The sequence below is a fragment of the Lampetra fluviatilis genome, chromosome 7 (genome assembly GCF_964198595.1).
Source record: "Lampetra fluviatilis chromosome 7, kcLamFluv1.1, whole genome shotgun sequence".
Lineage (NCBI taxonomy): Eukaryota > Metazoa > Chordata > Hyperoartia > Petromyzontiformes > Petromyzontidae > Lampetra > Lampetra fluviatilis.
In genome coordinates, this window is record NC_136281.1 from 8,177,385 (window position 1) to 8,202,841 (window position 25,457).

Consider the following 25,457-nt stretch of genomic DNA (forward strand, 5'->3'; position numbering starts at 1 on the left):
TTTTGGCCTTAGATATGTATACATGCTTAATTATTTATATCGTGTAATTTGTTGCTTAATTATAAAAAAAATACGACCAACAATGATATGGCTTGCATACTTGTTACAAAAATGATTTATACTCTATGCACATGAATGTCTCTTTGAGGCTACCGACAATAAAACACAGACCTGCTCCTTAAAAATAGTATGGAGTTGTATCTTTTTTGCTTATGTTTAAAAATGTGTTTATTTTTGTATCATGACAAGTTTAAGTATTATGGCAAGCATACCTATGCATTAGGTCGTAATTCCACAACCATCTTAAATTCGACGTTTAAAATAGGGTAACAACTTCGAAGAAAATGGCAAAAAAATGTTATGTTAGACTACATCACTATAATTAGGATGTAAATAAAAAAACATAACTTAATTTTGGCTGGAGGACATGATTCGTGAGTTGGTGGTATAAGGCCATTTAATGCATGGTAAAATAAGTTTCCACCGTGTTTAATTTCATTACATTGAGTCACCACTGGTTCGAATGGAGTAACATTTAGGGCAAAATTAATTGCAAAAGAAGACTGCATTTCTACTCTTCCACTTCTTCATGTTTAAATGGCTTTCTTGACCTTTCTGTTATTATTGTAAGCACTCGGGCTGTTTAGAATGCACGGGAGAGTTTGCATCTCAGGCAGCATGTTGTTCAACCTCAAAGCGAATACTACATATTTGATATGTTAAGGTAAACCTTCTCATAAAAAAATACAAATGTATTTCTCTGAAGAAAAAAACTGCTTTAGAGCACAACAACATAAGAGTACTGCTTACAAAGTATTTTATTTATTTGAGGAAAAATATGCTTGATATAGTTCATGAAACAGTTTTTCTTCTAGTGACAACGCAAATGTAATAATGCTGACATTTCCGCAGAATGTTTGCTATTTAGTCCATACTGTCAAGCTGGTATATGACTCGTGTAGGAAATATTACTGTGATGCTTCAGACCAAATGGTTGACAGATGCCACAATAAAGGACAATAAAAAATCTAATCGTTCCTCTTCGGCCAATAAAAAAGCACAATCCTCACAATAATTTATGAACATATGGCACCTTGGCCTCTATGTATATATTTCGTTTGTAAATTCTTTCACCTTTTTGAAAAATCTATATATTCTATGCATATGTTTGAACATTATTATGATTCGACAAATGTTATCATTTTAAGAGCAGAATTAGCTCGGTTATTGTCATAAAATATTATAACTTTAATATAAACCATATCTATTTCCAAGTATAATATTTAAAAAAATTCCTGACCCATGGCATATATTTTGTTCCGCTATTTTATGATGATGAAATACATTTGCAGGTGAGTTGTAGCTTGAGAACTGGTGCACTATCACGTTTCTTCCATCAAATTCATTTCCAGTATCCAAGGACAAAATTTCAGACATCTTCAACGGGTCACTGCACTGGGTCAGTCTCTACAAAATCCACTCAAGCTGAAATGAATTACTTACTGTGCCTTTTCTTGAAAAATAAAAAAAAGTCAAACCGTTGAAATGGGCTTTCATGTGGTTTAATAAAATATGGCACAATTGATTTCAGAAGGTTAATGGTAATGTTTCATGGTATATTATCTAACAAACCTTCCAAGTAACAAGCACATGCTAGAAGAGGTATTTAACTAGGCTTTAACAGTACAAATATTTAGTTTAAAATAACAGTTAATATGTAACTCATAATTCGTATATATAAAACAAGTTAAGAATTAATTGTATTATCAAAGTACTGTATGGCAATGGGTCCCTTTTGCTAGAATCAAGATAGTGAAATTAAAAAAGGCTTTAATTTAAAGCATTTACCTTTCAGTCTTTTTAGAGTAAAGCATTTTTAATCATTCAAACTACCATATAATTACAGGAGTCCTTTCTAAATAATATATTGCAAGCACAATTTATTCTGTATTTCAGAAAAAAATCTGAATTTTGTAATTGTTATGGTAATGAGTATTTGTAATGTAGATAAATTATGTATAATTGGTTTTGTTATTAATACTAAAATACTTTAATATTTCGAATAACTTAACCTTTTCCTAGTTCTGCTGGTTTAGTACATGGGAAAAACTGTATATTTTTTTTTTTAAAGTTAAATAATCTCTATTTTGGTGTTAACACTGCAATTCAATACGAATTATATAGAGTTTTTTTCCTAGATTAATTCAATTAAAATATTCATTACATCCAACCACCTAGTATTAATGCTTCTAAATATGAATGTGTTTATTTTACACAGCCAGGAGTAGTATATTTTATATTTAGTTCTATTTACTGAACGACCAAATTGACTATCATACATTAACGGCTCTAGCTGTTGTTATTTTTTGTGGTAGAATTTACCAAACACGTAAATTCCTCTGATTGAGGGCGAATGCTACTCCAGATACAATAACTGCTCCACGGATTTTGCATTGGTTTTAAAACCCTTCACCTTTGTCACACTAATACCCATCCAAATTATAATGAAAGCTCAGAAGTTTCCACTGTTTCTATTTTTCTGAGATGCCGTTAGCAATCCAATAAACCCGGGAAATCTCTAATATCAGTGTCAGGTGTAAAATCCGAATACAGTACCGTATACCATACTCAGCAAATATTAAACCACGTACTATGTGGATGTTACTTTGATGCAAATTAAATGTTGAGTAAATAAATCATGATTCCAAGAGAATTATTTACAAGGTGTAGCAGCCGAGTATGACCACAAGGTGGCGGATGCGTCACGTTCACTGGAAAGGCGATTGACCCAAATGTCAATGACGACAGCTTCTCTGGCAATAACGGCCCCGAGCGCAAATTAACAACGCCGAATAAATGAGAATAAGACTTGTTTGACGTCACCTAATCGCTTTCGGCAACAAAGGATCTCGCAGCATATTGAAAACGGCGTTGAGTAAGACTCATGCCCTCGCTTGAATACAAAGGGGAAGCAAACCACGCTGTGTCGCAGAAAAAAACATTTATTGGAAGCTCACAAAATGGAGTCCCATAAATGTACATTATATTTAAATCTTGACTTAAAGCTGTCGTGACTGCAGGAATTCATATTATTTGGGTCTTTCGGTTAAGTCACGTAGATGGACCTTACCCAAAGACCCAAAGAATTGCCATTATATTTGTGTCAGTTGATACACATTTCTGATATTAGCTTCACATTAAACATTTGTATCGGAGACTTCACAATTTGTTTATGTATACTGCAGCTATCCTTATACATGGTAAACTGTCTATGTCTTACTGTGTCTCAGTATCTGTGGTTATGTCCATGTCTCTGTCTCCCTGTGTGTGTCTCTATTTCTTTGTGGAGTCTTGTTGTCCCATTCTCCACAGGGGCACAATGAGTGTTGAGATGGCCACAGGCCTGCACAGACATTCCCAGGGGGCCACAATTGCACATCCCTTGCCTCGACAAAGTCTACATACGAGAGATGTGTTCCAAATTTTCGGATTAATAAAAAAAAATCAAGCCTTAGATATGAAATGTCAGATGATTCAGAGTAATCTGAAAAGTGATGTCACTTACAGCATCGCATCTTTTTCCCACCACGGGACATCATGTTTGATATGTTACATGACTTTTCCTTAATAAAAAATACATTTACATGAAAAAATTGTGTTTACCTATATGAATTTACGTACAAACATAGATTCAGTGATTCATATTTTTTATAATGAAATAATAAAATGTATTAATTGTAGTGCATGAATAATACAAGCTATTGCAATTAAATACATTTTCATCCTTAAAAAACCCGACCTGAATATAATAAATTGAGCCTAAAAGTCCAAAACTAAATTAGAGGCTGATTTCCTGTGTTGAATTATGAAACTCATCACCTGCTACCTCTCGATTATGCACTCGATGTATTAATTTTGATCGGCTACTAGCATATCACTGGCTGCTTGCCTTACAATGCATGTACATATGGCATGGCACATCCATTTATCTCCAATCCTTTCATGGATAGAGAAAAATAAGAGGGTAGAGATATATTTTCCTTTACTTACAGTGGCAATAAAACACGTGTTTACATTTGTAATTGTTAGTTGGCCAGTTATTGATCATGTGAACAAGTTTACAGCTCAGCAGTCGTTTAACACGTTCTTTTTTTTAAGAAATCGACATCATCTTATATGTGCATAGAAAACTTCGTGTAAATTTAATGTAATTAAGTAAATTTAAGGTTGACCCCAAACCAAGACCTGAACTCGCAAACCTTCCCAATTGCCATTCGAACGTTGTAATCACAGCACTACCCTGGCTAAAAACTAAAAATAGAGGGTCAAAGTTAAATCATAATTGGGCAGGCTCTTTTTGATAAAACAAAACAAAGTTGTTATATATGTATTTAAGAATTTGGAGAATTGTACGCTTATGCTCATTTACTACCGCAAAAATAAGGGAGTGATTATTGCGTACAAGTAGAAGAAAAAACGATTTTAAAACCCCATCTTGAAATCTAATTTTTATATTGTTTATAATCATCATGTGTGCATGCAGTGCTTGACATGAATAAAGCAAATCCATTGGAGTTTAAGACATTATATAAAGGGACAATTTATGTCACACATGACAGATACTCGCTTCCCTGCAGCACATCTCGAAGGACGTCAGAAGCTATTCATTAAAATGTAAAAAAAATGGCCAGTGTTATGGTACAAAGCATCTTGGTCCCTAACAAAGATACCTGTTCATGCAACAAATCTATGCCTGCTCAACCCGTACCCTGCAGGATTTAAATCGATCAGTATTCGTTTATCTCAGGCATGCAGGGTGGAGATCATTGGCAGCGGGTGTCCTCAGACCTGTCAGGATGTCAGTTAAGAAGTGTGTTGCCTTCATTAGTTTTCCTTTGGCAATGCAGTTCTTGCTGGACCATGGCACACAATCTCCCACAAGGAATCTGAATCGCATTATATCTCATAAAACTAAGCAGTCAATATTCAGGGGACAATGTGAGTGCTATAATCCAGTTGTAATTATCGCTGCTTGCTGGCTTGCTTAGTTTCAGATTTTGATGCAAATCATTGGGATGCCTCATTTTATATAATAACACCATGAAGCAGTCTACTGCTGACATGCAATATTAATTTATGAAGTCATATTTTAGTTGTTAACTTACTTATTTTATCAGAGTACACTGTGATAGAGAAATACTTTTTTGTTTACAATAACCAATTGCTTTTTTTGTATTTGAACTATTTAAATGTTATTTCGATATTTATTTTACTAATGTAAAATGCATTCTAATTGCTTTTGTAGAGTATCAGCTAACATATATATGAGTAACATTAAATATGTAATCTGTATAATGTCTTGTGAGAAATATTTGTAATTGACTGAGAAAACATATTGTATAATTCCAGCCTATTTTCCTAGAAAATAGCGGTCAAATAAATATATTTAAGCCACAAGTCCTGCTGTGTTATAAAAATTACACCTCAAGATTGCAGTGTTCTTGTGGGATTTCATCTGAAATTACCTGCCAAATTTTTGTGTTAATTCTAACACATTCTAGGTGCGAAAAGTCAGCTGTATTCATTAGTACACTCTGATTGTTGAAGATACAATGGATGTGATAATTACAATACAAACAGGCAGGTGTTCTTTTACTATCAATTTACATGTTGTGTTTAGAAATAAGATTAAACATGTAGTGGATTATTATCAGCTTCGACTATACTCCAATATCCTTCTGCCAAAGCTGTTAGAAAAAGGATTCATTCGGGGTAAATAAAATGCATTTTTCGGAATGGTTTAAATCCAGAAGTTACATGCAGGTTAAATTATTCAGGTAGCGTATGCCATTGAATGTAGAAGTGGTCAAATGAAGTTGTCTTTCTCTGTGTGTTTAGCATGCTGCGCTATTAACCTGGCAACACAGGTTCGATCCCTGCTCACAGTCAACAGCGGTAACGATTATGTGAACCGGTCATGATTCATCCTAGGTTGACTCATCCTCAAGTCAGCACCTGGTGTCGTGTGTAAACATCGCCACAAGGGAGACAAAGGTGGCCGGGCATTGTGCCGGCCACCAACCCTCTCGTGTGCCATGTCGGCCTTCATAGGTGCTCGCTTACAGCACTTTCCCCAAAAGTCTGTGAAGGCTATGAGGGGGATCTTTGACTTTGTGTCTGTCTCTCTCTCTGTGTGTGTCTGTCTCTCTGTGTCTCTGTCTCTTCATTTGCGGCTGCAAGTGTATACCCCTTGTCTCTCCAAGTCTCCATATTATGGATGTGTTTGGAAGAAAACAAATCAGGCCCAGAAACATAATTTCGGATAGAAAAAAGTTGTTTTGGATGAACGATTCTTAACATTCCGTACTGCTACAGCCACCGTGCACAACAACACCATAATGACTGATGAAGTCACTGAGGACTTTACAAACAGCCATCAAATGGCTGTTTAAACCCACAAAAAGTCTGCTGTTAGTTGTTTGGAAAGCTGCAGTATTATAAAAGTTGTACTCAACCATTAATTATTGCCTATTTATTAATACACGTAAAAAACTATGATTAATACCAATGTTAATTAAACATTTATGCTGTTATATGAAGCAATAAACATTTGTAAAGAAGATAGTGTTAGATTCATTCGTCCGTTGGGGTTGTAACAAAAAAAAATGCAATACATCGTGTCCTTCGTTCACTCTCACCTTATACACACGGCTGTTTCTCATTTGAAGAGCTATAACTGCACCACAATTGTCACCTGCTATAGCGAAGTAAGCAACATTTTTTTTTAAATGCGTGTTCACAACAAACATCGAAACAAAACTTCACAAATGTGATACTATTGTTATCATTTACGTATTTCCAAAATGTTGCCTACGTCACTCGAAATGTGACAACTACAATGCCCGTATATCTCAACGCGTTCAACAATGCAATATTCGGTGCGTATAGAACAAAAGTGAAATGTGGAATTGAAACTTACTGGTGTTACACTTTATCCTGATACAGTCTAGATAGGGGGGAGAGAATGTGAAATGTGAATTTACATCCTTCAAGGTAAACAGCTGCAGACATCCATTCAATATCAGTGCCACCCTTCCGGGGACAGACACACGCAAGGGGTGACCATTTTAATTACACCACGGGCAATCAATTCCTGGGACCTTTAATTATCTGGCCGGCAATTGTCTCGTGTGAAAATGCTTGGCTGAATTTAATGCTGTGTAATCGATTGAGAATGTTGACCAAACTACAGCAGAGCAATTACTCTTGCTCGCTATTAAACAAATTAAGGCCAGGTTGCTGAAGGGGTAAGAAGTAGACCTTTATTACCCGGCTTAGTATAAAATGGCCACCGGCAAAAGCGCGTCACGTAATGCCACAGCCAGGTTAGGAGGAGACAGAGCACTCGAATGACAGCGCAACTCACACAAAGTGCCACTACTTTAGTCTCTCTCGCTCTCACTACATCCAGAACTAGGATCTCACGGGCGAATTGACCCCCTTCCCCAGCCATGTTCTGCGATGGTCTGAGAGAGTGGCACCTTTGTGTTGAGTTGTGCTGCCCTGGTTTCAGTGAAATTTACAATCGTCCTCATTTGTTTTAAACCTCTCGTCATCTCAAAGGCATGATGTGTGGAAATTACAAAAATACAAGGCACGTGTTTTTTTTTTCCATTGAGGTAAAGTAACAATATTTACAGTCGTAAATACTGTAAAATTAATCATCTATCATTAGCATGTAACACATTGCAGTGTCTTTGTAGATATATAGAAAATGTAACTATTACATTTATAAACATATGCCACTTTTTATATACATATACAACACAAAGCACACACAAACACACGCACTCACACACACACACAAGCTGTCTTCTTTGTCGTTCGCACAACACAAAGACACAGGCGCACACATATTTGGTTTGTTATTGCACAAGATGCCCTTGAGATGCAAGTACCAACCTCGGCTTGGCATCACGTGACAAAGTTTGACATGTGTCGTCAACCGCAACAGAAAAGTGGGTGCAAATAGCCATGGGGCAACCTTCCTGGGTTGAGCCTGCAGTGAACGCCGCTTCCATTGCAACTTTCCGGCTGTCTCACTGTTCCCGGTGAAGGCTATGAAGTGGTTTTCGTTTTTTTTTTTCAAAAAGTTCACGGTGAAGAAAAGAAGCGAATTTTCTTTCCTTCGTTCAGCTCCAATTTATGTCGCAATGTTGTTTATAATAACCGTCAAGTTAAAGTAACTGTTCACTTTCATTTCGGATTTCTTTCGTGTGTGTGCTAAACTTCCACATCTACTACTCCACCACAAGTATCAATGCATTTCACGTAACTTCCAACTTTTGAATGCTACGAGAAGCCGTGAAAAACTGTTAGTTACGCTGTAATTATCCACGTCTAGAACACGTGTGCAAAGCAATATTGTACAACCGCACTTGAACTCGAGCATTTCTGTAAACTAGGGGGTGGCCAAACATCACCCTGACCGTACTTAGCCGCGTAAAACATGCTTGTTTCATATTGCCAAGAGCCACAGGACACGTATGACTTGATACATGCACTCCTTGTTGTTTAATATAATTGTGTTTGTTTGTTAAGCGCTCGTAAGAGAGCAACGTCCGATATACGTCTCTTGGAGCATTGGCGATAGAATAATAATGTTGATTGGCTCGGGTCGGTCGGCTTGCCAAAGTTGTTTTTAGTTTATGAAATCTGTCGGTGCGTCCCAGGAGTACTCATGCATTGATCTACCGTCTCCAATTCATGCAGATTAAATAAAGTGCCATCGCAAAGTTACCAATTATATTATCCGTGTCTCCATCGAGCAGCGACTGCTGGAACTGCCCAGGCATGAGCCGTGGTTCTGGCCACCCCTGCTATATACCTCATATATATATGTGCCTATCTGCTGATCCCTTACTTTTATTTAAATGTATGAATTACAATGATTTGCCTGAACAATCCCTGGAGATGGAACATCTCGTTTGCAAATGGTGTTTCAGGGTGTCAAGTGATATGTACATCATTGTAGTCCACATCGTTGACTTGGCGGTGTACGGATACGGTAGAATTTGTACATAAATGTGCAATGTATAATATTCAGTTGCTGTGATGCCTATTCAGTTTTTGTTTGCTTTTCTTTTTCCTGCCTAACGGTGCAGAAACCGTGCTTGGGGACACCTTTAAAGTGGACACTTTGGACTTGGGATGGTAATCAGAAGACGGAGTAGGCATACAACTGATCTTGTCAGGTTTGCTGTCTGTCTGTACAGACTGACCGTGCTCTGGGAAATTCACTGCAGGCATTTCCACGCTTATCGCCCCATGTCTGCTTGCTCTCGGGTCGCAGGCTTTGGCCTTTGAAGGGATATATTTTATCAGGGGAGACAGAGCTGGGAATGGTGGCATCCGTAGAGTTCGCATGCAGTAAGAGTACTTTTAAAGAAACACGTGAAACGCCGTATATATTTCAGAAACGAAATTAAGGGGAGTAACTTCACACGCGTCTATACCGAGACCGTTAGATAGCGGCGACCCAACACGCGCAACTTTAATGGAAACAATGGGTCGTTACTGGGGCACGGATATTTTGATGCAATGGTTATGCTTCTGCAGACTGCCGTGCGGCAGGAAATGTAGATGCCGCAATCTAGGACGACGGCCGTGCCATGTTATCTTTCCGAGTAAGAAAAGGTCACGGCTGTCCGCTGAAGCAATCCATTGATCGATAAGAAAATAAAGAGGTTGAACAAATGAAAAGAATGACCCGGCAGAAATTGTGTCTCGTGGAGGAAGGAATAGAACACGTTTGTGAGAAATGGTCGTTACGGGAAACAAAAAGTACTTCGCGTGAAATTAAAAGCAGGTACATCTAATGCATGAACTCTGAATTAACGTGAGACTCGATATGGAGAGAAAGCAAACGCGAATAAAATCACATTAATAGTAACGCGCCGCCTGTGAAGAGTCATAGATTATAAGGGCAACACGTAAAACAAATGTCCTTTTTGTCCACGAGGTCATATCAACGTATAATTTGTTACAATTACCGCGAAATATAGACGATTATGCACACGCGCGCGCGCGCACAAATAACCTAGCAAAGAGGAGGTCTGAGAGGGAGGGAAAAGCGGCAGCCAAACAACACAGGTGGGAGGAGGACACACGCGCACGGTGTCGCCCACCGCCGACGATTACCAAAGCCCTCTGGGGTTACCGAGGTTGACGGTGAGTTTGACGCGCCCGGCGTCGAGCTCCAGGCGCATCGTGTCGGCAGAGTCGCGCGACGTCGTGGCCAGCAGCAGGCCGAACGCGCGCAGCGACATGAAGCGCAGAGACACGTCCTCGGCCTCCGTGTGCATCACCGTCGGCATCACCACCTTCATGAACATGGAGCCGTCGTAGCTCAGCACCGTTGCGTCTGCACCGCGCACACACACACGGGGGTCGAGGCGCAGGAAGGCGTCAGTCACGCGTCGGGGACATCGTCGTGACAAAGTGATTTCCTGCTGATGCGATGAGTGTTGATTTTTTTTTGGGAGAGGGGGGGGGTTTGTTTTAGCTTACCTAGAACCGTGTAACAAGTTGTTGGTTTTTTTTACTTGTCAAATAGTGTGGTCACTTCATCCCATCACTTTCAATATTTCTGGCCCAGTTGTGGAAGAGGAGGTCAAATGCCATCAAGCCAGGGTTTTGCGAGAGCGCCATCTATTTGAGGCCTTGCCTCCAGCGATGGCTGGAGGAAGTAATTGTGAGGCTGCACCTTTATCTGTCCTATTTACAGCCCTAAGCCAGTTGTGGATATTCTAACGTTGCTATGGCAGAGGCAAGTTTATCCATGGGACAACCACTGTTGACCTCCCCACAAAGAAGTACTCAGTTTTTGTATCGACCCCAGAGGAATGATTGGGCTAAGTCAAAGCCCAAACAGGGTCGCGAGCTGCTCACCCTACCGCTGAGCCAAGCGGTTATCACTTAGCGTTAGCCACCCAAATGAGACGACGGGCATTAAACGTAACTGGAAGTGACACTAGACACACAGCCACCACCAGCCCCCCCCTGAACCCATCTCCATAAACAAACATGAGCTTAACAAACTACAGTGGCTTCAAAACAACCTGTCAATTGCTGTCCTAAGCATTACATGGGGCCATGTGTCTTAAAATCAAGGAGGCAGTACAACACCGCTATCCTGTGCCATTGAGATGTTTTAAAGGTCTACCGCCATACCTCTCCACCCTTCTCACTTTAATGACCATATCTAACCGCCGCCTCCTACGAAGTACATCTAACAACCTGCTCATGGTACCCACAACCAGGACAGCCCTGGCTAAGCGGTGTTTTTTCCGCAGCTACACCGGCAGCTGTCTGGAACTCTCTCCTGCTGCTGCTGCGCATTCGCAGCAGCATCCAAGCGCCATCATCCGCCTTCAAGCAGCAGCTCAAAGCTCTCACCCGTCTAGACTCTCACCCATTCAGTCTCACACCCATTCAATCTCTCACTCGTCCAGGCTCTAAACCCATTCAGGCTCTCACCCGTCCAGTCTCTCAACCATTCAATCTCTCACCCATTCAATCTCTCACCCGTCCAAGCACTCACCCATCCAGTCTCTCACCCATTCAATCTCTCATCCGTCCAAGCTCTCGCCAATTCAATCTCTCACCCGTCCAAGCACTCACCCATCCAGTCTCTCACCCATTCAATCTCTCACCCGTCCATTATTTCACCTATTCAATCTCTCACTCGTCCAGGCTCTCACTCGTCCAGTCTCTCACTCATTCAATGTCTCATCTTCCAGGCTCTCACCCATCCAGTCACTCACCCATTCAATCTCTCACTCGTCCAGGCTCTCACACATTCAGTCTCTCACCCATCCAGTCTCTCACCCATTCAATCTCTCACTCGTCCAGGCTCTCACACATTCAGTCTCTCACCCATCCAGTCTCTCACCCATTCAATCTCTCACTCGTCCAGGCTCTCACCCATTCAGTCTCTCACCCATCCAGTCTCTCACCCATTCAATCTCTCACTCGTCCAGGCTCTCACTCGTCCAGTCTCTCACTCATTCAATGTCACATCCGCCAGGCTCTCACCCATCCAGTCTCTCACCCATTCAATCTCTCACTCGTCCAGGCTCTAACTCGTCCAGTCTCTCACTCATTCAATGTCTCATCCACCAGGCTCTCAAACCATCCAGTCTCTCACCCATTCAATCTCTCACGCGTCCAGGCTTTCACCCATCCAGGCTCTCACCTGTCCAGCCTCTCATCTACAGTATGTAGGGTTTCACTCGTTCAGGCTCCACCTGTCCAGGCTCTTACCAGTTCAGGCTCTTACCTGTGCAGGTTAGCTTAAAAGGGACATTTATCTCTGACTCGGTGCCTCTGAGTTATCGATTGCACATTGCATATAATTCGCTAAATATGTGTGCATTATAAATTGTGTTTATTTTGATGAATCTGAACATAATGACAGGAATACTTTTTACCCCTTTGTCAATCCACTGCTGGATGAAGGTCTGTGATAGGCTAATCATCAGTTAGCTGGGGGAAAGGTTGCAGAAGCTTAGAGCAAAGCAGGGAGGCTGGCAGTGTTGTGAAAAGTAAAGGAGGGGAATGGAACATGGATGACAGGAACGTTTGGGATAAGACCACCAGGGAGAGAGGAATAGGAAATTGCCGACAGACAGGAGGTGTGAGACATTCCCGGTGTGGGCCAAGTGGAATCGATCTGGCAAAGGAAGAAAAGAGAGATTGAGAAGGTCGTATTAAAGCTCTCTGGTGTGTTTTCTGGTCATGCCGTGTGTTGTTCGGCATGATCGTCAGAGTTCCCAAATAAGCTCCCAGAACGTGGAGTGAGATGTCATGTATTAATGCAACGCTCCATGGGTTTATTTAGTCAGGCACGAGCAAATATTTTCACGTAAACTTAATGCCATCATCCATGTGAGAACTTTATTGATCTGAAGTTGTATGCATTTTACAGTCCTAAATGATTGTTTGTGGCCACTGAGAAACTACTGTGCTAGTCAATGCAGTTTTGGCCGCAAGTCATTTCATACTTAGGTCATCATCAGCCATGATCAATCCACTCCTGGATGAAGGCCTTCCTATGTCGTTGGTATCCCTCACGATGCTGCGATGGGGCAACACATTCAGCACCTGCTCGCATGCTAATTTCATCGCCCCATCTATGCAGTGGCCATCCTGTTAGACGCATTATATTCTTGGCTCCCGCTCCGTGATTATTTGTAACCATCGCGCATCCCGTCAAGTGATGTGTCCTGCCCAGGCCCATTTACCTTTATTAACAATTCGAATTACATTTTCAAACTGCGTAGGTGCATCGATTTGTGTGTTTATCTTTCTGTATCTCAATGTATTTCCAAGCATGCATTCCCCCATGCTTTTCGTTTTCGGATCTTTCAGTTTTCTTGTTCAATTTTCATTGTTCTTTTAAAAATGTCTAATCCATAAGTCATAACAGGCAGTATGGATGGATTCAAAAACGTAACCAAAACGAATATACTTGATAGGTGCATTTTTAAAATCATATTGCCCATTCTCAGCTTAAATAAAATGTGAACTTGTTAAAAATGGTACATGCTGTAATGGTTATATTACAATTAAGTGCAATGTTCGGCAGAAGCAACAGCATTGCATTTAAATTCAACAAGCGATGCATTAAAAGTGTAAACTTTTTGTTCTAAATGCAAGATAGTCTATTACAGTACTTTTGGCAGAAGGTTATTTTTTATTTTGGGAAGCCAATTTAGTAGATGCGCATTGCGCGTCCATGCTACCCACTCTTTAATTGTAATAAATTGCTTATAAAGTATAAATAAGGATCATAGATTACCTTGCGTCAACGGCAAGAAGTCAAGCTCTACCACGGGATATCGATAAGAAAAACTCCGTTCATACTCTGATTATATATATGAATCATCATATAACAAGGCTGACTTTATTACCGAAGAGGCAGCTACCAAATTATTTCACAGTGGTCTGATAGTAGGTTTCATTATGTTGTCCACTGCCATTAAAAGGTTCATTTCTCATGGCATTAAAGTGAGTAATGACCTGTATTACATTGATCTTCACTACCGTATATCTATAAGATATAACTAGCATTAAGATATGCACAAAATTATTTAACGGTACCGACAGGTATTTGTAATACAAAGTCATTGCAAGATGTGATTATAATTATTAGATATTAAATGTTTCATGTACCAAATTTACATGAAACCATTGTTGATCTGGAAATTTCTGATACTTATTTTGAATACATATTAAGCAAGCAATTTCTTTAGAAAAAGTATAATGATTTAAGGACCGTCAGATACTTCACAAAAACGTGTCACAAAATATAACATTTTCATATATATAAAGAAATTACCAATCTTATGATGACAAGTATTTTGGTTTTAAACAAAGTATGTTTCAGTGTATGCACTAAATTGATAAAATACAAATTGATATTTGTGTCAAAGCCTCAAGAAAATGTGTTAAATTTAAATCAATGTGTTCAATTTCGTTTCAAAATTTAGAACGTTCATATTTGCTGTGATATTAAGCAAAAATAACCACCCACAATAATCGCTAAATAAACCAAGTAGTGTTTACTTTGCGATAGAAACAATTGCTCTTGATGACATTGGTGGAAGATAGCAACTTAGCTAAAACAAGTTTATGTCTTCCATTTTGTCATTTTCTGAAATTAGCAGCTTCATTTATCATAAAACAAATAAAAGAGTAATGTCTCCTGTCGCATGCCAGGAGAGCAATTTCAGGTTCTATATGGATGCATAAATCACAACAATGATGGTAAGAAAATTGATATCTGCAAGCAACTGCTGTCTATTGGATTGCCTCAGTAGTACATCACAACTATCACGTGTTTATCACTACCTCTGTAGAGCAGCAACCTGACACTTTGTTTTGTTAAATATATAGTAAAACCTTTAGTGTATATCCTGCTGTGCTTTCTAGATAAACTTGTTGACGCAAAATGTCTGTTTGCGAAAACACAATCTGCATGTTCCATATAACAACCTAGATGTAAACTGTTTACTTAGGACAAAGTGAGTCATGAATAATACTTAAAAACGCTTAATCTTTAAACAACTAAAATGCAATGTATTTGTTCCAAAATATTGGGCATTCTGTTTTGAATGTTTGAAAATGTATGTATGTATATATGTATTGTGGGGAGCGGTGGTGTAGCAGTTAGCGCGCTGCGCTATGAACCTGGAGACCTGGGTTCGATTCCCGCTCACAGCCAACACCAGTGACGATTATCTGAACCGGTCCTGGGCCTCCCCTAGGTCGACTCAGTCTGAAATGAGTACCTGGTGTGGTGTGTAAACATCGCCACTAGGGAGACAAAGGCGGTCGGGCGTGGTGCTGGCCACCCACCCCCTCGTGTACCGTTCTGGCCTTCATAGGTGCTCGCTAACAGCACTTGCCCCTAAAGTCTGGTAAGGCTATACGGGGGATCTTTATCTTTATATGTATATAAATAAAAAATAATATACATTTAATGAGTTACATAAAATTATTATTTTAAATGTGTACAAAAGAATAACTTCTACATGACAAAACGTTTCCTACAAGTATCTCTTTTTTACATACAGTTCGTTTGTTGTATGTAGATGATGAAATTTCACATCAGAAAATCACTACAGTATCGTAATTATAATAATGGCAATTACCCAAGTAAGCTTCAATGCGTCAAAATAACCACCTCCGATTAGCACGGTTGGCTACGTACGGTGCGAAAGAAGTTCAACATGCACATACAATACAGTGTGTTTTTTTAAAGGAGGATCTTGCTTTGGGGATGTTTGACCAATACCATTAACAAGTGTTTGGCATTTGGGAGGTAATTGGAGACCAGAATCCACACAACACCCATCCTTGCTACCATGCATCTCTAAGCCTGCAACACTTGACAATCCCTAGTTGGTGGCCATCCATCCAAGGACTAACCATGCTCAACAATGTTTAGCTTCAGGCACATTCAGGGGTGAGTTGTTTTGAGGCACTTTTACTGTTAATTAGTAGTTCACAGTTCTTGTTTAAAATGCAACGAATGCCATGTCTCAGCTTTAACACAAATTGCTTTAACTTTGCTTTGTGTTTTTCACGCTTGATAGTGAAAAAGTTTAGTACACCTTTAGCATTCCAAAACATACTTTAGAACACAATTATAGTGCAACATGTATTAAAGTTTCTGATCAATGAACAGTGAAATATTCATTTATATTGAAGGCAAGTGCAAAGGAAACGCCGTTCATAATTTCCGATATGTATTCTTAACGCCGTTCATAATTTCCGATATGTATTCTTAACGGATAGGTGCGTCAGTTTATACACACAATTCACGATGTATGATGCAACTCTGTGTGCAAAAAATATTTTTTAAAGGTGCACTTAAAATTAAAATCTTTACAGTCAGTTCAATAATTTCATTCTATTAATATTGCAGAATGTATTCGAAAATGAGCGCTGTAATTTACATACACAATAATGTAACGTTTTCAATCGAGGAGGCTCACTCATACATTTGCAACTAAGCCCTTGAAGTGTTTCCATGATGGAAATGCCTGGGATAAAGTATGAAAGCCAGGTCATTATTTTAATGGGAATACTTAGTAGCAAGGGATCTAGGATTTCTCAAGAGCCTCTTTGGAGAAGTGAAAGCTAGTTTGAGAAAAAAATGTGAATAGTTATAATGTCGATGGCCAATATTCCCTGTAACTTTTGATTAATTAACTCCTACTATTCACCGTTTTATATTCATGTTTTTTACTCCACATTCTGAGAATATCTAGAATTATATACAGTGGTTAAACATTTTTTTCTTTTAATACAAACAATACGACCTGAATCATTATTTTTCGGGACACCCAAAAATAATGTTGGAAAATTATGCAAACATCAATTAAGTGTAAAACATGTTATGTAGAGTTCTCAAACTAAGTTGGTTGAGCATTTCTCCAGGCGCTGAACTGTTATTACTTCATGGGATAATGAGATGGGAAAACTTTAAAATGTATTTTTAGCTCACAGAGACACTGGGACCAATGGTAATTTAAATAATTTATCATTTACATTGCTTTGCAATCCACTGTTGGTTGAAATCCTCCCCTTGCGTGTTGCCTTGGGGGGATGTTTGTCCATACATCATGCTGGTCAAAGGATGATGGTGAAGGAGGGGAAGCAGCAGATGTCAGTCGCCACTGATGGTAGCCCTGGCTGGGCATTGAACTCAAGATGCTATGTTAATAGCGCAGTGTGCTAACCACTGCTCCACATGGTAATTTAACTCTCTCCTTGGTATTCTTGGTTCTTTCGGTAAAGTCACGTAGAAGGGAAACAATTAAATAATAAACATATAAAAATATAAAATTCTCAAGAAAAATTTCTTGCTGTGTTTTTTTTCACACCTGATCATGGTTGCTTGTGTTGTGGTCGAAACGTCGTGAGAGTGTTATTGTTTTATATTTGTATTATTTTATTGTTTCCCTTCTACGTGACTTTACCGAAAGAACCAAGAATATGAATCCCTGCAGTCACGAAAGCTTTAAATCAAAATCTCTCCTTGGTAATTTAAGAATGTAGAATTCATGTAAAAGGAATCATGCTCTGGCCACTTCGGATTTTTTAAAGTAGGTTATATTATGTACACTAAGTACAGTCCTAAACCAAACGTTCACTTTAATTTACAAATTACTGGATAACAACACATTGTTTACAATAATTTTCAATCCGAATGCATATAGATAATTATATTCAATGTAACAAAGATTTTACATAATGTTTGTGGGGTTTTTATATAAACTGACCACAATAAACTGTGATTCGAAAATAAATAGCGATTTTGAAATAACATACAAACGAATCTGATAATGACACAAATCCATAAGCACTGAGCACATGTGCGTGGAATGTGATCAAAATATAACATAAATTCGTGAAGGATTTTAATGTAAAGTAATCCAGTACTCAGGCTTAAACACGGTACATCTCTGTGTGATATACGTTTGAGTCTTAAATGAGGAAATATTCGTCTCGCTCGGTCACATGAGCATTAATTCGCTCATTAAATTCAAGACATTAATTTTTTACGCTTCACCCTTTGCACGATTTAATTAGCATATTGTATTCTCATTATTATGAGGCACGGCAGTCAGCCTTGCCTATAACTGCATAAATTATAAACACATAATCAACTGCAGCGTAGTCTGGGTTAGTATGGCTTTGGTTATGTTAAACATCGCAAACCGCTGCATGCATAAACATTGCCGTGCAATTAAACAGACAGAATATTAGAACACTTTGGTATGGTTTGCACAGCCCTTTAATGCAAATGAGCGCCATTAACCAGAACGCAGCAAAGTGCCATTTTTGTATGCAATGTAAAACTGACACGATATTTATCCATGGCCCTGGAGCCATCACTCATCCCATGAAATGTATGCGCTTCTGTGGGTAAAACTGTTCAACGAAATGTTTTTTCTCAGACAGATCCACTCTCGTGTTAGGAATCGTTGCTTTTTGCACTTCCTTTAATGTTAACTTGTTGCGTTCTCAATTACATTGCTACATCCACATGCGTTTAAATTAATGCTTTCTCCTGAATTTAGTTTCTTGCCACGAACAAGCCCTCTGTTATTTAGAATTTCAAATCAGTGGATTGATCATGGCTGCTGATGATGTATATGTGTGTCATCAGAATAATCCTTATTAATTGGTTGGCTATGTACGGCGCGAAAGAAGTTCAAGATACATGCAATATTTACCACGCACAATGGCAGCAGCATTGTGTTTTGTTGAAAGGCTTCTGAAAACAGCAGTTACACCAACACCAACAAGGGCACATGTCTGTAGTTAAAAGGTTTGCAAGAAAGCGTGGTTCCCAGAGAGTGGATGGAAGCAACAGACAGACACAGCACGTGTTTGCAGATTCCTTGAAAGGCTCTACAAAGGTTCGATTCCCAAAAGAAAGAGTCTTTGTTGACAGCTACATACTGACTTCACTAGCCTTTTAAGGCCCGTCTGCTCTTCTCAGCCGTTATCCAGAGCCCCCCCCCTCACCCCCAAACTCTGCCACCCCCCCCGCCTTCTCGATATCCCACACTCCAATGCAGATGCTGTCAGTACAGAGGCCATTCGGTCAGACAGCACTGCTATTCAAATGGCCACAATTCTTATCCAATTTAAAATAAGCAGAGCATGTCAGCCCTGCAAGCCTTTACATCAAATGTAAATAATTAAATGTTGCACTGGCTATTTGGATACTAAGAGCCTGATCAAAGTGACGATCAATGGTTAGGATGAGACTATGTGAGAAGCAAACAAAGGAATTCAGCAAATTGGTTATTAATACATTGATTTATATATATGATCTTAATTTAACAGGTTAGCAGCCTCTGAACATATATAATAATACAAATAAAATATGGCCCTTTTTAACCCCACGGCAGGATGAAAGCCTCCTCACATCTGGCTATTGTTTAATCATATTTCACTACTCTGGTCAATGCGGGTTGTATTTATGTTGAGATTCGTTTGCACCGTACGTAGCCAACCGTGCTAATCGGAGGAGTGGGGAAAGGACAACAAACTAAACACAAAAAGCAGTTCTAAAAACACACTAGTTTTCAATCCAGATTTAAAAGTGCGTAGCTCCAGTGGTTTCCTATTATCGGAAGTAAAATAGTTCCAGATGGCCGCAGAAGCGCATCTGAAAGTGCGCAGTGCAGTGACCGTCTTTGTTCGATGGTTATCCAAGAGCCGCTGCGAGGATGACCAGAATTTGCATGATGGTGCATGCTCCTTGACGAGATCAGCAAGGTAATGTGGATCATTTGTGGTAAGCACTTTGTGTTAGAAGGAGTGCGACCTTGTAAGAGGGCGACCACTGATGTTAGCTGTGACTGGCCATTGAACTCAGGACTTTGGATTCATGGAGCAGCGAGCTAACCACTGTGGAGACGCACCACCCATTGACCTTTTTTTTTAAATATTAAAGCTATTTGCTTCGAATATCACCATGTTATCTTTTACCTATTCATAGAAATACATATTTTTGCAAGACTACATTATGGAGGATCTTTTTGGTTAAAAGATATTTTCCAGTATTTAATACTTTGGAATGTGCCTTCGAAACAAAAAAACTAAAAATAATCTCAATATAATCATTCACATTCATTAACTGCTCCGAAAGATATAAATGAAAATATCTTACTTTGATTTCGAAATATATTCAGACTTTTTTTTCACGTAAAAGCACTTTGCATGGGACTTACGACATATTTTTTTTTGTGTAAATTGATGCATAAAATTCCACTCTTTGGTGAGCTGAAGGAAATATAAATGATTTGTGGAAACATTTATACATGGATGCACCTTGTGACCTGCTGAAAGAACAGGAAGCCTAGATGATAAATTGGTCCCTGGATGTTCTTTCAAGGTGATAAAAATGCGACTTGAAGGCAACCGGCTACCAAAGCCCATTCTTTTTAGACTATATATCTTGCTTCTATTTGGAACTTAATTTTTTATTTCGTAAATATATATTAATACCCTAACGCATGTGTTTTGTATAACTATGCTTTAAAATAAGTTAAGTAATAACATCGTAAAAAAAAAATCTGTAAAGCCAGTGGATGACGGTGGAATCCACAATGCCCCAGGAGTATATAAAAATAAAATTTGCGATAACCTTATTTTAATAATGAAATAATAATTTACAGTTCTTTATTATTCCACTGCTGGATGAAGGCTTCCCCACAGAATAATGGGTGTTGTTCAATACATAAACTGTAATATATATGTTTACAATCTGAGTACGATGTTTCGCCAGTAATTACAACTAACAATGAAGCTAGTTGTAATTACTGGAGAAACGTCGTAATCAGATTGTAAATGTTGTGGATTTGCTCTCTAACACACCGGTGTGCTGTACTAGTAATGGATTGGCATGTTCTGTTTACGTAACAAACTTTACTAATTGGCTGTGTGGGGTGGTGGCGGGTTTAACGACACATTTATATATTTACGCGATCTATCTAAAAAAAACCCTGTATTATGGATGATATTTGTCGCAAAAGCCTACGTATTAAACTTAAATCAAATATTTGTAACACACTAAAAAATCCGAAAAATGCGGAGATGGAAGTGCAGATGGCACAGAGAAAAAAAAAACTAAATTAAAATGAATAGAAGATAAAAAAAAATGTTTAGTCTAGTCTTAAAAGCACCAATTAGCACAGTTGAGCAGACTTTAGTCAGCAGAGACTGTTTCACACCACGGGAGCTACAGATGAAAAGCTCCGTTCTGCCGTCCCAATCCGAGTGAATCTCACACATCGTCACAGCAGGTCCATAGCAGATGAGCCTAGGTTTCGGTATGGTTCGTATGGGTAGATGGCATCACTCAGTAATGTTGGCTGACCTATGGCCTATGCCATGAAAGCGAGTTTTGCGACCTTGGTTAGCCATCTTCTTGGTTCTTTCGGTAAAGTCACGTAGAAGGGAAATAATAAAATAATAAAAATAAAACATAATAAAATAATTCTCGCTGTGAGAATTATTTTATTATGTTTTATTGTGAGAATGATTTTATTATGTTTTATTTTTATTATTTGATTATTTCCCTTCTACGTGAATTTACCGAAAGAACCAAGAAGATTAATCCCTGCAGTCAGGAAAGATTTAAATCGAAACTTGGTTAGCCAGTGCAGCTCCTTCAAAAGGTTTGAAGAGCTCTCGAGAGGTGGGGCTAGGCAAGCGACTGTGGTGAGGGTGTTTTGGAGATACTCGAGACGTTTGCTAATTGTTTTACCATACTTCACCATGCTGGTCAGTGCAGCCTGGTGTGGGTTTGGTCAAGTGGATGCAGAGGACCGGTTCGGATAACCATACTCGTCGCCAACGCTAGCCATGGCCGGGAATGGAACATTGAACTGCCGAGTTCACAGCGCAGTGTGCTAACCACTGTGCCACTGCTTCCCCCTGCCATGTCTTATCCGAAACAATAATAAGAATAAATAATAATCCAAGCATAGCTGAGAGAAGGAGACTGAGTCAATAGTGAAGATATGTATGTATGTTGAACTTCTTTCGCACCGTACGTAGCCAACCATTATTATCGGATGGGCTGCCTTCGAGTAATCCGTATTTGGGTTGCAGTATACCACATGGCCAGGACATCATGGCAAATTGTATTCCACCAGTCATTACCGCACCCAGCATGACTGTGGTGCTAAGCAAAGAATGAAGCATTCAGCTGGCTGATGAGGGGGGACGAGCTGAGGGATAATGTGCACACCGATTGGTCACCAAATGGCAGGGGCAGCCTTGTAAAGTTGCACGGAGCCTTTCAGTAGATTTTCCGAGGTGTATAAATATGTGGCCCTTCCTATTTCATCCACCCAACCCCACCCCCAAGGTAAAAACAAAGACCCCCCTCTCCCCGATATAGCCTTTAACAGACTTTAGGGACAAGTGGTGTTAGCGAGCACCTATTAATTCCCACCCTCCTCAGCTGCGGCTGGGGTGAGAAAGCAACCTGAGAGAAATGAATTTGTTCTATGCCATGTCTAATGTAGACATGGGTGAAGGTAAGCGACTTAAAGCCAGTGTTAATTTAGTCAGCCGTTTTATTTGTTTATTTTAGCCATCGGCCAAGTATAGCTGATTACAGCGCATGGAATTCTGGTCGGGGTTTAGTCCTTGGATTTCATTCAGTAATTATCTTAGTCTTTTTTACTAAAGGAATCAAACCCTTCGTCAGTTATTAAATGTTAGTGTGAGGTGCGCGCAGTTTAATTACACCGCTCGCCCCCTCATCCAATATCCAATATCATCAGGTCAGCCAATTTCCATTTTTAGTCATCAGTGCACGACTGTCCTTATAAAACGTTATTTAATCATCTTCGTCTTGATGCAGACCAATTAATTCCATCGTTTCATAGTCATGTCGAGGTGTTTGGTGGGCAGATGTAGCCATTGTCATAATAATCTTTGTCTGCTCAGTCATCGTTTGTCCAAAAAAAAGTTCAAACTTAATCGCTGAATATTTACATAACAAATTTTCTGCACAAACATGTTACATTTATGCTGTAATTAACGCGGTTTTTAAACCCCATCCTACGTGCCTTTAACACGAAAATACACCGTGCAAAGTGGAACTTAGTGGGTGATGTCGCAGTGCACGCATGCAGCTCGGTGTCGAACGGAATGCCTGCGGCCCTGGGAGCTGAGCTCACGTGTCACTGGGGTTGGCTCAGGAGGACTTGGACGTTGAACGTGAGCTCAGAGGTCGGGCTAGGTTCTGAACGATTTGGGGAAAAATATCTCATTGCGATTTTTCAGACAGATGTTGCGATTGCGATTAACATTTTTTTAAGTCAAGCTTCAGTTAAAATTTCACTGTGTAATAGATTTAAAACATGTGATGGAGCATTGCCACATGATACCATCAAAATATGGACTGCTCTATATATTCTAATGCAAGGTTGAAAACTTAAAATATATTAATTGCTTCCAACATGAATTTATTAAACTGTTTTAATTGAAATAGAACAATCAAACATATAACAATTGTTCAGTTAAATAAATTAAGTTATAACAATAAAAAATGAAACAATTCCAATAAGAAAGAAACAGGACTTTTCAAAAATTGCAAAAAAACCGCAGCCTTTACGATTTGCTAATCGCATTGTTTCAAATTGCGATTTCTATTTGAAATCGAATTAATCGTTCAGCCCTCGGTCGGGCCCAGTTCAGGCACCGAACCTGCACACTGCCCCCAGTTTGCCATGGAGAGCCTGGCACTAGCAAAGCTCACGTCGGGCCCCAAGGGGTCCGCGGGGATCGCACCGCTCCCAGACGATGTGCAACACGCCGCCTCTTCCCTGGTCCTGGCAGCCCCAGCCCAGGGTAAGAGCAGACACGCAATGCACGGACGCGCGTTCTCCAAGCCTCCAGATCTAATCTCGACCGCCCAATGCCGCTTGCTCGAGGTGAAGCTCGGGAGGGAGGACGGCGATGGCATTGATGGTGGGAGGTCAATAGATAGCAGAGGAAGGTCCGATTGGACCTCAAAGGCAGATTTGGCAGAAGAGGAAGAAGAATACTCACCTCTTGACTTAAAGCTTTCGTGACTGCAGGAATTCATATTATTTGGGTCTTTCGATAAAGCCGTGTAGATAGGTTCAAAGAAAATAACAAAAAATTACGACCTTTCGATCACAACACAAGCGATCGCTTGTGTTGTGATCGAAAGGTCGTAATTTTTTTGTCTTTGAACCTATCTATGTGACTTGACCGAAAGACCCAAAGAATGACGACTCACCTCTCTCGCAGGATCGCCCGGTGAAGCCCGTGGCGGCACAGTCGCACACGTAGCGGTTCCAGCCTTCGTGGCACACGCCGTTGTTGCGGCACGGAGCCGAGCTGCACTGCTTGGGCGAGTCTTTGGCGCAGTAGGGCTTCACTCCCGCCGAGCTCTGCTGCTCGGCCAACAGGCGGATGTCCTTACTCTGCCCGTCCACGAAAATGTCTCGCACGCAGCCCACGTATCCTTGGTTGAGCAAGGCCGTCCACAGCTCGGTTGGGAGCAGCAGGCCCAGTTTGTCCTCCGGCAGACCCCCGAGGTACATGTCGCCATCCAGGTCCAGAATCTCACTCTCTCCGCTGGCGGTGAAAGGGCTGCGCTGGCTGTTCACAGAGATCGTGCCTGCAGACAGACGCCGCGGAGGGCACCAAATGACACCAGATTGTCACGTAATTCCACGTTGAAATGCACTGAAAAGGTGCTGTACCCCGCATTTTATGGTGGCAACGTGGCCATATTCATTAAGAAGAGGTAATTAGTTAATTTAACAGGAGGATTTTGATTCATATATTAAATACAATCCCATCATTAAGCGCAATAGCATTATTTTGACGAGGATTACATTAACAATAATTACAAATGTTACATAACCAATTCTAGTGAAGGGCTTTTTTAATGCAAAATGTCGTTAAGTACAACAGCAAATGAGTTTTAGGGGAAAAAAACAGATGCTATATCGTTATCACCATGAAACTAAACCGAAAACCAATCAGTGCACAATTCAATCTAAATAAGAGAGTACGAAAGCGATTTATTTATTTAATTTATACGTAAAATAAGCGATCTTCTGAGGTTATCAAGCTGTAGTCGCGGAATTATATTTGTCACACTTTCAGATAAGGTGGCAATTTCCCTCCGAAGAAGGTGGTTAGCTCAAAAATGATGCATTCCTAATTGACCGTTGGTAATGATTCCCTCCAAACTGGCATGATTAGAGAAACAAAAACAAGGGACCAAACGGGTAACAGAGCTGGGAATATTTTCTATCAATTTGATCGAGATTATGCAGTAGACATCGTAGTGCATTTTTTCAGTCACTTTTTGT

At 39.8% G+C, this 25,457-nt stretch overlaps 1 protein-coding gene across 24 annotated transcripts in view; it reads right to left on the reverse strand.

Moving 5' to 3' along the window:
• Positions 1-25,457, reverse strand: part of LOC144933525 (neurexin-1-like) — a 290,872-nt gene that overhangs the window by 132,140 nt on the left and 133,275 nt on the right. For 22 of the 24 annotated variants that reach the window (XM_078858387.1, XM_078858386.1, XM_078858383.1 and 19 more), the window contains 3 exons: positions 24,371-24,754; positions 10,220-10,423; positions 6,980-7,006 (listed from right to left, as the gene is read on the reverse strand). In XM_078858387.1, coding sequence (XP_078714513.1) covers positions 6,980-7,006; positions 10,220-10,423; positions 24,371-24,754 — 615 coding nt within the window. The remainder of the gene's footprint in view (positions 1-6,979; positions 7,007-10,219; positions 10,424-24,370; positions 24,755-25,457) is intronic. The other 2 variants (XM_078858396.1, XM_078858379.1) reach the window with 1 other exon arrangement.